General features: G+C 37.3%; 1 protein-coding gene across 1 annotated transcript in view; it reads left to right on the top strand.

The window, feature by feature from the left end:
• Window positions 1–19,286, top strand: part of LOC110022099 (anthranilate synthase alpha subunit 1, chloroplastic-like) — a 42,888-nt gene that overhangs the window by 7,597 nt on the left and 16,005 nt on the right. Inside the window, exons 5-7 of the mRNA XM_020720895.1 lie at window positions 1,880–1,995; window positions 2,098–2,344; window positions 2,479–2,535. Coding sequence (XP_020576554.1) covers window positions 1,880–1,995; window positions 2,098–2,344; window positions 2,479–2,535 — 420 coding nt within the window. The remainder of the gene's footprint in view (window positions 1–1,879; window positions 1,996–2,097; window positions 2,345–2,478; window positions 2,536–19,286) is intronic.

Raw genomic sequence — 19,286 nt, forward strand, 5'->3', positions numbered from 1 at the left:
TTCATCACGTGTTACATAACCTCATTTGTCAGACAAAAGCGTATGGTTGCTTCCGCTCGTTGTTGCAATTCTTCCCAATCTACATCCTACATGACATATGGTTTCGTTGTCCGCAAAGTCTTCAAGATTCCCTATTGTGCCAACAAAATTTTCACATTTGTTTGCCATAATTCGAAGTTATCAGTTTCATCGAACTTCACCACCTCCAATTTTGCGCCAGAAATTGCCATCTGAAATTGATCATGCAACGAACTCTTCTACAAATTCCTCTGCTAAATTTTCAAAATGTCTGAAGCCAGAATTACTATTTCTCTTTAATTAAGTTCGTTCGAAATAGAATCTTTCTGAAAAAAAAATAAATATTCGCTTAATTAAGTATTTTTGATTAATTTTCTCTTAATTAAATTTCTCAAAAAAACAACATAATCTTTCTTAAAAAAGATTGAAATATTTCCTTAATTAAATTTTCTTGATTAAATTTACCTTAATTAAGTAGTTGTTTTAATTAAATTTTCAGAAAAACAATTTTAGGAGAATTTCCTTTCCTAATCGAGAGAATCAAAGATTCCTTCTCCCTTCCAATTCCGCTCCCGTGCTCCGCCGGCCAACTACCTCCCGCGCCAAACAGAGCGCTGCCCGAACCGCTTTTGCCTGCTCCTGCTCTCGCGAACTCCTGCCTCTAAGCTCCTTTGTGGAACTGTCGCGCGATTCTGTGGAACTGCTCGCATGTCGCGAACCCTCTTGCCTGGTCGTGAACCTCCGCGAATCTCCTTCGCTGAACCTTGCGTTGCCGAACTCCTAAGCCCTCTGCGTTGCCGCCTTCTCGCCTCTTCGCGTGAACTCCACTGGTCGCAGAACAAGGCTCGCCGAACACCCGATTCGCCTGTGCTCCAAACTGTCGAAATCCTTCGCCTCAAACCTTCATTGTTTGTTTATGAGCCGCTGAAATTTTTGTTCTTGCAATAGAAACCTCGCTCTGATACCACTCGTTGAAAAATTAGGGCGAAGAAAAATAGAATTGACACAAAACTAGAAGAACACAGAGATTTGCAAGGATGCTGACGTCATCGGAGCAGAGCAATGACTTTTCTTCAATCTCAGAAAAGAAGCACAGAATATGGGATAATTCGTAGGGTTACAAACAAACATATATATATAACACTAGAGTAAAACCTGAAGTATAATATGTAATTACAAAATTATCCCTGTACCGCGGGGCGTTCCTCCCGTACCCCAACCCATAAGATGAAACTCTCCCGATTTGAACAGATTCTTCCGCTCCGCTCTGCTTCATTCCAACATTTGTCCCTTATATGGTATTTGAGTCATACCTAACACTATGGCTGAGTGAAGCAGTGTCATAATTGCTACCATCGTTTACTTGTGTTATCAATACAAAATTTGAGCTTTTGAGAATTTAATACATTTTCAGAAAATGTCAACATATCTTTATGTTATGATTTCTCTTCGTAAGCAATACACCAATGGATGTTAGTATTTATTTGTTAACTTTTAGAATTGGTTCACGCCTGAACTGATTCATGTTGTAGGTGCTGTGATTGAAAAATTACTCCAGCAACTGGGAACATGAAAATGCATTGTTGTGTGTTCAATTACGAACACATTCGGTTTGCAATCAGGGTTGTGTTGCAGTGGGAATAGGGTCGTGTTACAGTGGGAATACACTTGAACCAATTGCTATTAACTGTTACATGTCTTCTCAGTGTGCCGCCATTCAAATGAAGCTTAACATTTTTACTGAACTATGTTTTTTACCTTTAGCAGTGGTTTCTTATGAAAAGCATAGGTCATGAGACCATAAAAACTGTTGTTTATGCTATTTGCCTGATTGAACTCCCTTATGTTTGCTTGGCCCCAGAAAGCTTATGTGATTCATTGGGTACATTTGAGTCACTATTCTTCTATTGATGATGCTTATCAGAATGGGAGGAATAGATTGGAGGTTTTGCTATCACGATTGCAGAATATGGAACCGTGTGTGGTTTTACCTAACATCTCATCTAGCTTTTGCAATATTTTAAGAACTGTCTGACCACATGATTTCTACTTGTAAATTCTCTTGCCTACTTGATGCAGTCCAAGGTTATGTACTGGATCTGTCAAATTCCATACTAGCCACTTTGGTGCTCCTCTGAGAAGATCGACAATTACGGCAGAAGAATACAAACAGGCTGTTTTGCAAGCAAAAGAACACATTTTTGCTGGTGACATTTTTCAGGTTGTTTTGAGCCAACGATTTGAAAGACGTACATTTGCCGATCCTTTTGATGTTTACCGAGCACTAAGAATTGTGAATCCAAGTCCATATATGGCTTACATGCAAGTATGTTTGTACTCTGTAGCTTTCATTAATTTTCTTGTGTTTCGGTTATCACATCATTTTAGCCAGCTAAGCATGCAATTGTTTTCATGACATATTAACTGTTTTCTCTAATTTTGTTTCTTATTTGAAATTAGGCGAGGGGATGTGTACTTGTAGCATCAAGCCCTGAGATCCTCACTTGTGTAAAGAAGGTAAGCAATTGCTCTTTTGTTGAAATTTCATGTTTTGGACATTTAAAAACAAAATACATGCTTTAGTTGATTGAAGCCCACACATCACATGGAACATTACATTGTATTACATTATTCCAAAATCTTTTTAGAAATCATAATTATAAATGATTCAGGTATTTCAAGTCAAATATTTAGAAGAAAACTAGTACGTACTAGCATTTGATTTAAAAAAATAAATAAAGAGGTCTTTATGCATGCTTACCTTTATTATAAACATATATTTGAGTTGATAAACTGTTTCCAAGATGAAGTCAGAATAAAATGTGAAGATTTTAGGGTCAAAAGTAAAGAAGAAAGAATTGAATATATAAAATGAAGTGAAGAAATAATAACATTGCTTGAAATCGAATGTTGAATTTGCATATGATTTTTGAGCATCTGAGATTCCCCGCACCTCGTATCCTGTTGTTTGAGATGTGGGTCTCTGCATCTTGCCTCTGCCATAAGGAAAAGGACAATGGCAAATTGTGCAAAACATGAAAAAAATTTGAGTGCACACAAATTGACTCGGGAGCTTACTGGACGTGGTACTATAGCCGCGATCACCTTCTACCATTTTTCCTATTTGATTCCTTGCCGTCCAGTCTTTTTTCTAGCACTTTCATTGACCACCTCCATACTTTTCCATCACCTTTCTATTTCTATTCCCTACTTATTCTATCTACTATTCCTCATTATATATAGACATTGTTTGTTTTAGTTAGGGTATCTTTTTTTTTTTCCAGATTTTAGAATTCTGTCAAGATAGCCACCGACATCCGTTTTCCCCTTTGAGGCTTGCATCCAAAGGATTGGGTGATGCTCTGGCTGTATCTCTCTGCCAAGATGGTGATTATCTACGCCCTAACCCTTCCACATTCTCCCACATCTCTCCCAATCGCCATATCTTGCTGCAGCCGCCCGCAATAGCATTTTGAGTTCTATTTTCTGCAGCCTCTTGGCTGCCAGCCGCCTCCTCATTCCTTTCGACGTTGTTGCTGCCCAATTTGACCCTTGTAATTTCTGTCCCAACCCTCCCACCGTGCTGCTGCCGCCCAGGACAGCTAAGGAACATCTTCTTCCCGTTGTTTCGCTGCTATCTACCCTAACTCCTCGCTGCCATCGCCCATGAAAGCCACCATACTTGCTGTCCTTGCATTTTTGCACGCCCCGTTTGCTACTGCCACCCCCGTTAGCTAGTTTGATCCACCTAGCCAACCCCGACCACCTTTAGGATTCACTTTATTGATGTTTATTTATATCGTGTTATTCTATTTCCCCTTTCAAATGTGTTGGTTGTAACCGTTTATTTTCTTTAGTAATATTATTTATTTTCCTGGTGTGATGGGGTTTAACTCCAATATCACAAATTGCAGTGCATTAGGATTATCAAATCTAAACCCACTTAGTTTGAACCCTAAGAGCACTTGAACTGGTATTGAAATGAACCACTCACTATTCTTGAGTCATAAGCTAGACATAATCGACACACAAAGCCCACATAAGCTTTACTTCAAAAGAGAAGTTTGAAGTGCGCTTCAAAGATATTATTTATAAGGACCATTCTTTTATCTTTCCTTCAAAGTGATATATTTCAAGTAGTTATTTATTAAACCTTACCTTTTTAAAGAAATACTCCTCATCTTTCATTATCCATGTATTATGTATTTTGTTGAATTTTCTATCAAAGCTTGAGCTTTATAGAAAATGATGTAATTGTTGTTGAATACACCTTTCCTTTCTATTTCTCTTTTTTGGTTGTATAAATGCTTCATTGATGAGCATGTATGCCAAATTTGATCATTTGTAGTGATGAATCTCAATATTTATAGTTTAATGGTATTTGATGATGTCATCATTAGCTTTAGCTTTATCTCAACTATTTGAAGTTTGTTTTATATATACTTATTTTTCGTTCACCCCTGATGAGTATTGCTTGAGGTGTTGAATCTAAGTATTTCGATCAAAGCCTAAACATGTTAAGAGGCCCTTTGGAGATCACTCCTACTTTTTGTTTTTTATTTTTTTTTTAAATTTTATTTTATTTTATTTTGTCTTGATTTGAAACATAACATGTTTGACTATTTGATTAAAGTATGATTGCTTCTAAAAACATTAGAACGCCTAAAAATTGTTTTGTGTGTTTTAAATAGCTTGTTTATTTGTTTTTAAAAATAAAAAATAATAACATATAAAAAACATACTAAATAAACATATTAAAAAAAAAACAAAAAGTAAGGAAAAAAAAAAACAAAAAGAAAATTGTTCTCAAATAAGCCCTAAGCATACTTGTTTTTATTTCTAATCCTTGGCCACTTAATTTACGTATTTTATAATTAGTGTGCTTTCTAAACCTAGTTGCACATGTCCAAATCAACTGTGTATATTTTCAATTGCTTCCAGTGGATGTCACTTCAAATGCTAGTATATTTATGATAAAATTTATTCTTAGTACTTTCGCCATAAAATAATTTTTCATAAAACCAAAACTATACATACATAACTTGGGCTTAAATAGGGTATTACAATGTCTTTAAACCCTAGACTTCTTTAATATTCCCCTTGTACCAATAGCACTCTAAATAAGGTCCAATTCTCAACACCCCCCTCAAGATGGGCAAAAGATATCCACTAAGCCCATTTTGTCACATAACCTAGACAAATTTAATGAATTAAGTCCTTTAATGAGGTAGTCCGCCACTTGCTCTCCAGTGACTACATGACTTCGCTCCAATAACTTGTTATTTATCATTTCCTTGATGAAGAATCTATCAATTTCCAAACGTTTGGTTCTATAGTGTTGTAGCAAGTTATTGACAATGCTAATTGCTGGCTTGTTGTCACACCACAACTTCATTTGAGTTCCTTGGTCCACCTTGAGCTCGACCAACAATGCTCTTGACCACATCATCTTGGCAACTCCTAAGGCCATGACCCTGTACCCTGCATCTGCTGATAAACTCGCTAATATAGATTGTTTCTTGCTCTTCCAAGTGACCAAGTTGCCCCCTACGAACATGCAGTATCTTGAGGTGTATCTTCTGTCATCAGCACAACACGTCCAATTAACGTCACAAAAACCCACAAAATTTACATGCCTATTCTTCCTGAAAATCAACTCCTTCCTTGGTGCACTCTTTAGGTACCTCAAAATTTGATACACTGCATCCATAACGGTTCATCACGCTTTCTGCAAAAGAGATGTCGGGTCGAGTTTGACCCATATAGATCAGACAACCCACCAATCTCTAGTACATCTCACGATCAATTGGTTCTCTTGCCTCTGCACTCAGCTTGACTTTCTGATCAATGAGAGAGCAAACCCAACATACTTGTTTCTGTAAGGAGATCTAGTACATGCTTACTCTAGGACAAGACCATACCCTCTTGTCCACTGGCCACTTCAATCCCAAAAAAATATCTGAGCTGTCCAAGATCCTCCACCTCAAATTAATTTACCAATCTTACCTTTAGTTGGGAAATCTCTATCTCATCATCATCGGTAACAATGATGTCAACTTACACAACAAGTATAGTATTGTGACCTTCAAGTTATAGAAAGAACACCGTATGATTTGCATTGATCTGTTGATATTCCCCACTATAGCCTTTCTAAAATTGTCAAACCAGGCTTGAGGAGATTGCTTCAAGCCATACAGTGAGTTGCCCACTATCTGGGCTGTGTCGAATCTTGGTAGTATCTCCATATATAACTCTTCTAATAACTCAACATGAAGAAATGTATTCTTTACATCAAGTTGGCGTAACTTCTATGCTCCATTCACTGTCAGAGAAACAAGTGTCTTCACTGTGCTCATCTTTGCTACTAGTGCAGATGTTTCATCATTGTCAATCGCATATGTCCAACTGCACCCTTTCGCCACTGATATGCCAAAATTTACCGCTAATTAAGTTGGTCGTACAACGCAAGTATATAAGTAAAATAATAACGTCGTTAAAGAGTAACGTGTATCGATCCCATAAGGAAAGTTTAAAAATTATTCCTGCAGAAAAATCTCTAATTTACGAATCCAATGAATTTAGCTTGGCGGTTTCACAAAGAAGGTTTTTAAGTCCTAAGCCTAATGAAACAAAATAGATCGTAGCCAGTAGAGACATAAAAAGTGGGAAAAAGTATTAAGAGTTCTTTCAAGACAGATGAGACTCTTGGTTATGTGATTTAAGGATCATGGAGATCATGAATTTCATAAACGTTTCCGTACGCGATTGTTGCTAATTGGGGATATGTTTCTCTTTATGCCTATGTTTAGGTCAAAAGAAGTCTGAAACTCGTGAAGTTGAAACTTTCTAAATCCCCTTGCCATCCCGCGTATTTATTCCGTTCCCCGGAAAGATTGCAGAATTCCACTGAAGTGTGCCTTTTATCTCGAAAGCCTGTGGGTAACTCGTCATTTCCACTAAGCGACGGTTAGAAGTCGTCTTTTCACAAAACATTTTAACATCCTAGTTAATCAAACTGGGAGTAAATTAAGATTGAAGGTTAACCAACAACATAAACCATGAAAGCATTAGAAACGCTATAAGAAAAATATATCAGAAGAGCACGAAGAAAACCACCACTCCTACATCACAGAAACATGAAGCAAAGACTAGCCATGCATTATTGAGAAAACTATAAACACAAAATCCATGCATATCTTCATTGCGAGAAATAAACAAGAGTAAAAACTTACAATTATCAATCATGAGTAAATAAAGAGTTTCTTTCTTTGCAATACTGCAAAGAAGGAAATATTATATTGACATGAAATCTTTCCTTTTAGCTGAATATTTAGATTAGGCATATATATTAATTAAGTTACCTAGAATAGTTTATACAAAATATTATGTACCTAAAATGGATTGTACAGATGATTATTTATTGGAATGAAAGCAAAGGAAAATACATTCAGCCTATTTGTTCAAAATTTGATATGGTATCAGAGATTGAATCTGTTGGAATCCTTGTTGTTATTCTTGACTTCTGTTTTCTTCGCCGGAAATAATGAAGAGAATCTTCGTCGGCATCTTCGCGCGCTTCCTCGCTAACAGCGCTCGTTCTTGTCTTTGTTTAAGTTCTGCGACATTTTCTTTCACCTTCGTCCAAGTTCAAGGAAATCCGCTGTCGAACCGCAATCCGTTTTGTCGCGATCCGTCTGCTCATCCGCTGATTCTGAGATCGGCTCGATCACGTCTCCGCCGATTCCGCGATCCCGCGATCCTGACCCGTCATCCGTCGATTCCGCAATCCGCTGCTCATTCGCCGATTCCGAGATCGACTCGATCTCGTCTTCGCCGATTTCGCCGATTCCGTCAATTCCGAGATCGGCTCGATCCCGAAAAGCAATATTTAGACTCTGTGATTTTTTTTTTGTGGCTGATTTCAATCCACAAAAATTCTATTTAGAATGTCTTCTGAAATTCTAACTATCAGATTTACGGGAAAGAATTATGCCGCATGAGAATTTTAGCTTATAATGTTCTTAAAAGGGAAGGAGCTTTGGGGTCATATTGATGAGACAGACTTCTCCAGCTCCTACTGAGAAGATCTTGGTCAATGGGAAGCAAAGGATGCTCAAATTGTTTCTTGGATTTTGGGATCTATTGAGACTCGATCTATTGAGGCTCATATGATGAACAATTTACGATCCTTTGACACCGCTAAAGAAATGTGGGAATACTTGAAACACGTTTGCAATCAAGATAATTCTGCGAAGCGTTTCTAATTGAAACTTGACATGACTAATTATAATCAGGGCAATCTTTCAATTGAACAATATTATTCTGACTTTCTAAATTTATGGAGCAAATATAGTGACATTATCCATGCTAAGGTGTCAAAGGAAAACTTAGCTAGTCTTTAAGCTATTCATGAAGAAAGTCGTCGTGATCAGTTTTTAATGAAGCTCAGACTTGAATTTGAAATTGCTCGAGCTGGGTTGCTGAACAGAGATCCAGTTCCTTATTTGGATATTTGTTTTGGTGAATTACTGCGCGAAGAACAAAGATTGGCGACACAAGCTGCTATTAGTACAACAGGTGGATCATCAGAAATAATCAATATGACATATGCTGTTCAGACCAAAGGGAAGGGACCAGTGCAGTGCTACAACTGCAAGAAATTTGGTCATATTGCACGAAATTGTAAAAAAAAGTATTGTAATTGTTGCAAGCAAAAGGGACATACCCTTACGGAGTGCCCTACATGACCCGAGAACTGCAAACCACAAGCACTTCATGCCGCGGTATCCGAAACTCACAGTCCTGGCTCGACATCCACAGTTGCTGGCAATAATCAATCAGTTGTCACACCACATATGATTCAACATATGATTCTCTTTGCCTTTTCTGCTCTCGACCTTCAAGGGAAAGGTAAAACTATTACTTCCGTTTTTTCTCCTTGGTTTGTTGATTCAGGCGCCACAAATCACATGACTGACACAACTAATTTATTGCATAACTAACGATCGTACACTGGTACTCAACATATTCAAATTGCCGATGAAAATAATATTCAAATTACAACAGTTGGTGATATTAACTCCTTTTTCTAACATGTCTTGGTTTCTCCTAAATTATCTATTAATTTACTCTCGGTTGGTTAAATTGTGGATAATAACTATGACGTACATTTTTCTCGTGATGGTTGCACTGTGCAGGATCGGGTGTCGGAGAAGGTGATAGCGAAGGGGCATAAAGTGGGCGGACTATTTTCATTACAATTCACTAGGGGTGTAAACGAACCGAACACGAACGAACAAAGCTTGTGTTCGTGTTCGGTTCGTTTAAAATTTAGTTTGTTTGAAATAAACTCGTGTTCGTTTCTTAACGAACGAGCCGAACACTATAAATATACAATATCTATATTAGTATATTACTACTATAGTATATTAATATATTATTATTATTATTTTATTATATATTATAATTTATAAAATTTAATGTTTTAAAATATAATAAATTTTTTATATATAATTATTTTATATTATTTTATATTTCAAACAATAACGATTCGAACACGAACGAACGCATCACTGTTCGTGTTTGGTTCGTTTAACTAACCGAACGAAAAAAATTTGTTCGCGTTTGTCTCGTTTACTTATCGAACGAATCGAACACGAACTCATTGACGAACCGAACACGTACTGTTCGCGAACAACGAGCTTTTTTGACAGCCCTACAATTCACAGTTCCTCAGAATATGTCATTATCTTCTTTAGTTGTTGAGAATAAGGCAAACATCTGGCTTAAAAGACTGGGTCATTCAAATGATATGGTATTGAAACATTTAATTAAAAGTGGTGTTTTCATTCTGCAAATAAAAATTTAGTAGTTGACTGTTCTGTTTGTAAACTTGGAAAAAATAAGACATTACTTTTTCCAAATTTAGGCAGTCGTGCCAATAAATGTTTTGACATTATTCATAGTGATGTTTGTCGAATTACACCAGTTATTTCACATGCTCAATATAGATATTTTTGTGACATTTATTGATGATTACAGTCGATTTACTTGGATCTATTTTTTGCGCTCTAAGCAGAAGTTTTTACTGTATTTCAAACTTTTTTAGTATATGTTGAAACTCAGTTCTCTGCTTGCATAAAAACCTTACGATCTGATAATGACGGTGAATACATGTCTAATGAGTTTCAAGCATTTCTACATAATAAAGGTATTATTTCACAACGTTCATGTCTCTATACACCACAACAAAATGGAGTTGCTGAACGAAAAAATCGACATCTATTAGATACTGTGCGCACATTACTGATATAATCCCCTGTTCTAGCTAAATTTTGGACTGAAGCTTTATCTACTGCAGTTTATCTCATTAATCGTTTACCATCTTATTAATTGAAATATGATTCTCCCTACTATCGATTTTTTGGTAAACATCCTAATTATCATATGCTACATATTTTCGGATGTGTTTGCTTTCATCATCTACCTGCTTATGAACGTAATAAGTTGGCAACTCAGTCAGTACGATGTGCCTTTATGGGGGTATAGTCCTAATCATAAAGGTTTTGTGTGTTATGATTTGATTAATAGTCGCTGACATATTTCCCAGAATGTGATTTTCTTTGAGCATGAATATTACTTTCAGCATCATGTATCGACACCGAATACGGTTATACTTCCACAATTTGATAATTACTCTGCGGATAAATGGTTCATGCCAGACATTGTCTACACACAACGTCAGACCCCTTCACCTTCAATCCTCCACGACCCTAATCCAGAAATTGCTCCAATAAGTTTTCGACGATCAACTTGGCGTATCCGTCCTACGGAGAGATATGGGTATTCTGCACTTCTAACTAATACTGTTGTTCTTACCTCTTACTTTCAGGCTGCTAAACAGACTTATTGGAACTTCAGGAACTTTAAGACAATCACACTTGGGATATTGTTTCATGTCCTACCGGTATTAAACCAATTAGTTGTAAATGGGTTTACTCTCTTAAACTCCGATCTGATGACTCTCTTGACAGATATAAGACAAGATTGGTAGCTCTTGGCAATCGACAATAATACGGGATTAATTATGAAGAAACATTTGCATCGGTGGCTAAGATGACAACTATGCGACTGGTATTATCTATTGTTGCATCTAAAAGCTGGTTCTTAAAGCAGATGGATGTTAAGAATGCATTCCTTTATGGGGATCTCAAAGAAGATGTCTATATGACTCCTTCAGGCTTGTTTTCTACACCTTCACATGATGTTTGTAAGCTCAAACAATCACTATACGGTTTAAAACAACCTCCACGGGCCTGGTTTGAAAAGTTTCATAATACTCTTCTTAGCTTCTCTTTTATTCAAAGTCAATATGATTCTTCATTATTTCTTTGCAAAACTGACAAGAGAATTGTTTTGTTATTAGTCTATGTTGATGATATTATCATCACGAGATCTGACAATCAATTGATGTCTCAGCTACAGAAGCATCTTCAAGGTTTTTTTCATATGAAAGATTTGGGATCATTAACTTATATCTTAGGACTTGAGGTTCACTCTTCTCCCACAGGTATTTTCCTTCATCAACACAACTATACAAATTCAAGATGGTCGCTCTGCTGACACTTCTTTGGAAGTAAATGTCAAATATCAACAGAATGGTGGTGAATTCCTATCTGAACCATCTCTATATCGACAACTTGTTGGGAGTCTCAATTATTTGACTATTACATGTCCTGATATTTTATTTGTTGTACAACAAGTTAGTCAATTTATGCAAGCCCCTACACATCTTCATTTAGCTGCAGTTCGACGTATTGTTTTGTATTTGAAAGGTACTCATCGTGGTTTGTTCTTTTCGGCGTAGTCTCCTATCAACTTAACAGCCTATAGTGATGCCGATTGAGTTGGTTGTTTTGATACACGCCGATCTATTACTGGATGGTCCATGTTTCTCGGCAACTCTTTAATCTCTTGGAAGAGCAAGAAACAAGATCGAGTGTCTAAGTCATCTACTGAATCAGAATATCGCACTATGTTCTTTACTTGTTCTGAGATCATTTGGCTTCGGGGTGTGCTGGCTGAGCTTGATATTCCCCAGCTTGATTCTACTTCTCTTCATGCAGATAATACGAACGCTGTCCAGATTGCTGCTAATCCCGTCTTTCATGAGCGCACTAAACACATTGAAGTGGACTGTCATTCCATTCGAGAAGCTTATGAGGATGGCGTTATATGAGGATGGAGCTTATGAGGATGGCGTTATATCTCTTCCTCTTGTCACCTCTGATTTTTAAACGACTGATATATTTACTAAGGTTTTTTCTCGACAACATCAGTAGTTTCTTGTTGGCAAATTGATGTTTCTTGATCAGACAACATCAATTTGAGGGGGGGGGGATATCAATCATGAGTAAATAAAAAGTTTCTTTCTTCGCATGAAATCTTTACTTTTAGCTGAATATTTAGATTAGACATATGTATTAATTAAGTTACCTAGAATAGTTTATACAGAATATTATGTACCTAAAATAGATTGTACAAACGATTATTTATTGGAATGAAAGCAAAGGAAAAGACATTCAACCTATTTGCTCAAAATTTGATAACAATAAACTTAATTTCTCTAAGTGAGTAGCATATTTCCCTCTCAAGAAACTCAAAGGAAGCAACTTCTCTTCAGGTTTCATTCCAAAGGAAGGTGAGAATCCTAAGGGGAACACTTTCTCTGATTTAAACCCTACTTTTATTATAGCCTTTTGACGCCAAAAGATGCCTAAGATTGATCTCGTGAATAATTTATGGGCAAAGCTCAGTAAAGACAAGTAGGGCTGTCAAAACGACACGTTGTTCGTGATCAGCTTGTGTTCGGCTCTTTCGCTAAGTTAACGAGCCGACCACGAACAAAGATTTATTCGTTCGTGTTCGACTCATCAATTATATCCATATATATATATATTTATTTATTTATCTATATATATATACAAAATTGTGATGTTCGCGTCTGCTACACAAATTTCTCGCATCTTCTATTGTCTTCGTCGTCCACGTTGGTGCTCGCGTAATCGCATTATCGCTTTTCTGGCGACAGAACTGTGCTTCGCGTTCGTCGAGTCGTCTCGCCATGCTGTGGTCTGGAGGCAGAGCTGTTCGTGTGGGCCTTGTGCTATAGCGTCAGCTCGACATTGCTCTGCTTGACTGCTGAGCCGGGTCTCAACTTGACACTACTCTGCTCGACAGTTGAGTCAAGTCTAAGCCAGCCATCTGCTGCTTCATTGCAGTGTCTTGACTGCCTTTCTTCATGGCAGCTTTTCATTCCTCTCTTGGGATTGAACCTACTTCGGAGGTGGGTAAACCCTCCTATGCTATAGTGGTTCACAAATGCAGCTCCCCTTTTCACCTCGCAGATAGTGCGGTATTCCTGCAAATTTACCATGATTCTGTTGCTGGAAATGACAATTGCAATCTAATAAAAAAAATTAAGAAAAAGGCGGGCAAATCAACAATTTTCTTATCTGACGCTGAAATTTCAACTCGTGCAGGAAAATACATATTTACACTAGTTGGAAAGTTCCAATTAAGTTGCCCTAAGATAGCGATCATTAGAAATTTTTTTTGAAGATTTTAAATTGATTGGGGATTGACAGGTGGGTCATTTCAACGGAAGGCATGTTATGATACAACTGAGCATAGAAGATGATTACACGAGGATTTTCTCAAAGAAATTCATCACAATTGAGGACAAACATATGAAAATGGACCCCTAATTTTGATCCCAGTCAAGAACCCCCAATTGCACCTGTCTGGTTCTCATTACCTGAACTCACATTACCTGAACTCAATACCTGAACTCAAGTTTCATTTCTTTGACCTACCTAATTTATATGCAATTGAAAGTATCATTGGAAAATTTTTGTAGGTAGACTTACCTACAGTTCATTTCTCAAGACCCTCTATTGCAAGGATTTTGACTGAACGAGATATTACATTACCAGATATAAAAGAAGTCTGACTTGGATCTGCTCACAACGGTTATTGGAAAAAAAATCTTTATGGAACAAAAACCTTACTACTGCAAGCACTGCAAGAAGTTTGGACACCCGCAGGAGAAATGGAGAAATGTTTCAGATTGCTTTCAGATTGCACCCACAGTTGATAACCAATAGTCAAAAGCAGGAATACACTATTAGTGCACCCCGTGTGCCTGAACGCATTCCCAGCAAACCTAATGACGACCAACCTGAAGAGGGAATCATCACAAGACAGGAGTCCTGAACATACTACAACGGATAATGTTCAAACCAAAAATCAGGATAGTCCCGCAGCTCCTATTCAGGAAGCGTCAGGTGCAGAGGTAACAATTCACATACACTGGAACCTATCGCGGTGACAACGACTGTCTTTCCTCTTACTGTGGTTCTAACATCAAATTAGACCGAGGATCAAATGAGCCGGTCTTCAGATGAAGAATGACAGGTTTACACTTCTCGGCGGAAGAAGAAGACTGGGGGCACACTCCAACTTGGAAACTTATTGGATGATACTCTGGTTGCTCCTGAAAATGACACGACTCTTCAAAGTTTGTTATCTGGATCCGCTCGTAAAACTAGAGGAAGAGACATGACTAAACTGGCTCGTCCCTAGCTACTTGTTTACTGTAAGTTTTAAATTTGTTTTACATTTTATTGAGTCTATCTGTATCTTTTTGTTGGGGTATTACTGTACTTGTATTGTATGGGTAGGGTACCTCTTTTTGGCTCTTCTCATACAACATTTATGTATCCTTTCTATTTCAATCACCCTATCCATACAATACCAAGTACAGTAATAACCCAACAAAAAGATACAAATAGACTTAAAAAAATTTAAAACATGCAAAAAACAAGTAGCTAGGGATGAGCCAGTTAGTCCTGCCTCTTCCTCTAGTTTTAGGAGCAGAACCAGATAACAAACTTTGAAATGTCGTGTCATATGTCGTGTCATTGCCGTGTCATTGCCAGAAATAACCAAAGTGTCATCCATTAAGTTTCCAAGTTGGAGTGTGCCCCTAGCATTCTTCCGCTGAGAAGTGTAAACCTGTTATTATTTATTTGAAGACTAACTCATATGATCCTCGGTCTGATTAAATATTAGAACCGCAATAGAAGAAATGACAGTCGTTGCCACAACGATATGTTCCAGTGTATGTGATGTGTAAATTATCACCTCTACACCTGCTACTTCCAAAATAGGAGCTTTGGGGCTATTCTGATTTTCTGTTCGAACATTATCCCTTTTAGTATGGTCAGAAAAATGGTTCCCAGGGGCAGATATCGAATCCTGTCTTGTGGTGATTCCCTCCTCAGGTTGGCTGTCATCAAGTTTGCTAGAAGCGCGTTCAGGCACGTGGGGTGCACTAACAACATGTTCTTGCTTTTGACTATTGGTTCTCAACTGTTGGTGCAATCTGAAACATTTCTCTTGCGGGTGTCCAAACATCTTGCAGTACTTGCAGTAGTAAAATTTTTTGTTCCATAATGATTTTTTGCCAATAACCATTGTGAGCAGAGCCAAACCAGATTTCTTCAACATCTGGTAGTGTGATATCCCTTTCAATCAAAATTCTTGCAATAGAGGACATTGAGAAATGAACTGTATGCATGTCTATCTGCAAAGGTTTTCCAATAATAGTCGCAATTGCATATAAGATAGGTACGTCAGAAAATTGAAGCTTGAGTTTAGGTAACGAGAATCAGCTAGGTGCAATTGAGGGTTCTTGACTGGGATCAAAATTAGGGGTCAATTTGAGCAATTACATAAGATTGCCCTCGATTGTGATAATTTTTTTTGTGAAAATCCTCGTGTAATCTTCTTCTATGCTCAGTTGTATCATAACATGTCTTCTGTCGAAAAGACCCACCTCCCAAAGCTCAACTAGTTTGAAATCTTCAAAACATTCCTGATAGTCTCTATCTTAGGGTTACCTAATTAGAATTTTTCAACTAGTGTAAATTTGTATTTGCTAGCACGATTTGAAATTTCAGCGTCAGAGAATAATATTGCTGGTTTGCCCGCCCTTTTCTCTACTTTTTTTGATCTCTACTTTTTTTGATAAGATTGCAATCTCCATGTCCTGCAACAGAATCATGGTATGTCTGCGGGAACATTGTACTATATGCGAGTTAGAAATGAGACCTACATTTGTGAAACACTGTAGCATCGGAAGGTTTGGCGTGGTTATCACCGGCGAGGATGACGGCGTAGGAAAGCACTGAGGCCATTAGCACGCACTGTAGGAGCAACAGATTTAGCTCGTGTAGAAGTGGAGCTGGGTCTGTCATGGCGCTGCTGTTGAGCTGGGGACGCCTTTCAGCCTGCAGCGAGCAGACGACGCAACTCGACGAAATCGCTGAAGAGGACCAAGCCCTTTGTGAAATCAACTCGAGCAGAAATAACGCGAGCTGTTGAGCTGGGTCAGTCGACCCGACTATGAAAGAGCCAGACAACACAACTCTACAAAATCGCAATGACGACGCAAGCTCTTCAACCTGACGAAACCGACGACGAAGGTGAAGCGGAAATCAGAGTACGACACCAAAAAATCGTAGCAGGCGTTAGGGTTTGTCATGAGGTGAAACCATAGCAGAGCGAAGACGACGACACATCCTTATATATATATATATATATTGATGAGTAGTATTTTTTTAAAAAATTAATTGATTATTACAAGGCTACAAAGATTTACAAGGCTACAAAGATTTATAATCAATTAAAATTATTAATATAGAAAATAGAATAAAAATTGTAAAATTAGATTCAAATAATGTTTTAATATAAACAATAATTATTAAATCTTGCACCAACCCATGACATCTTATGACTACGTGATTCGAGTTGTCAAAACAACTCTTTCTACATGAATAGCTCGTGTTCGACTCATTAAGCAAACGAGCCAAACATGAACACACTCTTTGAGCTCGAAATATAAGCGAGCTAAACACGAACTGAGCTTAGGCTCGCTCATGTTCGACTCGTTTACACCCCTGAAGACTAGAAATTTATTGCCAAAAATGATGCGGGTGCACCACGAATTTGATATGGGTGCACTAATGGTTGGACATATGAGCGGGCACGACTGATGTGTGAAAAGATTGCATGAATTTCTTTATGTTTTGTTCGTCTTTTTGAATGAGATTACACTTTAAAGAAATTTATTTTTATGTTTTTCTTACATGTATAACATATATTCAGAATGAAACAAAGTAGAAGAAACATGGAGCGAAAAAAAGAAGATTCAGAGAAAAAATAGATTTTGTGAAGGTTGAGGCCATGACGCCAGGAGTTGGGCGCCTAGGCACCAATCAACTTAAAAATGAGGGCATGAAGCCATATTAGAGTGGCGCCTACGCGCCCGACACCCAGGAGCAACCCGAATGGTTGATGCTTAGGCGCCAACCACTGACGCCATGGCGCCAGTCCTGAAGGCCAAGACCATGACGCCAAAATGGAGTGGCGCCTAGGCGCCAGTATAAAAAACTGCACGATTTTGGGCGGTTTGAGCGACCTCTTTGAGGGAGTTTGGGCAGTTTTCAGATCAATTTTTAGAGGAGAATAGGGAGTAATAGGAAGACTTTGAAGTTCGTGGAAAAAAAAAACAATGAAGGGTTAGAAGTTCAGTGGGTGATTTGGGTGTGTCTTCCTAGGTTTAGAGAAGATTTCATCTCTTGTGTTTGTAAGGTCCTAGGCTTGTTCTCTACAAGTTTAAATATGTGAGTTGTGTTGATTTGTACTTGCTGCTTTGTAAAGAGTTGCAGGAGAAGAGCAAGGACTTGGGTGAAGCATTCTCAAGGTTAATTGAGGAAGAGAGATAAATATATTTGTGATTTGGAATTGTAGTTTTCTTAAACACATTTGTAAGTTGGATTTATCTGTTTCAATGCAATTTGGTGTTATTTTATCTATGTTTTCTGAGTAGTTCTTGTTTTTCCTTGTGACGATGTAGTAGATGTGTAGAGATGTGGATATCATATTGAAATAGTTTTTATTCTTTATCTGTGATAATTTTTCTTTTGCACTTACTAGTTCATCCATTAAAATATATTGTTAACCCGTAAGGACTTGGAAGATCTACAACATGAATGACTAGAAAAATCAAGTTGAACTATATGATATGAATCAAAGCACACATAAGGAGATGCAAATGTTAGGGAGATAAAGTTTAAATGGGGATAACTTAGAGGTTTTAAGGGTGATAGTCTAGAGTCATTGCTAAGTTAAATCAAACTTCTTTACGCGCTCGGAGGAGGGTAAACAAGATTTATGCTCCTATTGGTCACAAACTCTACTTTATTTCACATTTCTTCCACATCCACTCTATGTTTTTATCACTGCAAGGAAAAGTAACAACATTTGGCAAAATCAATTCACTTAACGTAAAGAGAATTTTTGTAGGAGTAATTTTAGATTATTATAGTAGGATTGAAAGCATAAGTCAAGTATTTGAAAATTCCAAACTAAGAATAAATTCAATAGATTAGAATATTGTCCTTTAGATTCCCATTGATTCTGTGGGTTCGACACCCTGGACTCTTTTAGAGCTCTATATTACTAAAACGATACATATACTTGCGTGAGAAACCTCAGTGTGCAAGAATATCTAATTTCAAGAATTTAATTAAGTTCCTAGCGAGCGGATTAAGATTTTTGGTGCTATTAGCAAGACTTACATAATTGTGATAATCGTTGGGGCGGATCGGCGGACGGGTTCGAGAGAGTAGAATCTGACGTGGGTTGTGTTAGCTAGGCGCTAGGGTGTTGGGCATGAGCGCACCATGATTAAAGTGGGTGCGCAGATATGGCGGCGCTGGTAAGGCAGTCTGAAATCTTTATGTTGTCTTTTTCACTCCAATTTTTTTGTTTACTATGTTCTTTAAACAATTAATACAAAACATTCATTTCTCAAGAATTTTATAATATAAGAAGTTGTAAAACATGGGAAAGTGTGTTATCCAATTATCACATATTTCACTCTTATCAAATCTCTCAAACTTACCTATTACTTGCTCTCAAATAATCACATTGCTCCACTTTGTTTATTATAAATTGTATAGTACTCTTGTAGGTTTCTAACTATTCAACCTGTTTATCAAGATTAAATAAAAGTGTTTAAATGTCATTATGATCAATTTTCTTTAATAGTTAATAATTTGACATTTCTTTAATATCCTTCATTCCTTAAGAATATTCCATAGATCCTTAAATTGATCTTATGTAATGTCTCTTTCAGTAAT

The sequence above is a fragment of the Phalaenopsis equestris genome, unplaced genomic scaffold (assembly GCF_001263595.1).
Source record: "Phalaenopsis equestris unplaced genomic scaffold, ASM126359v1 Scaffold000167, whole genome shotgun sequence".
Classification (NCBI taxonomy): Eukaryota; Viridiplantae; Streptophyta; class Magnoliopsida; order Asparagales; family Orchidaceae; genus Phalaenopsis; species Phalaenopsis equestris.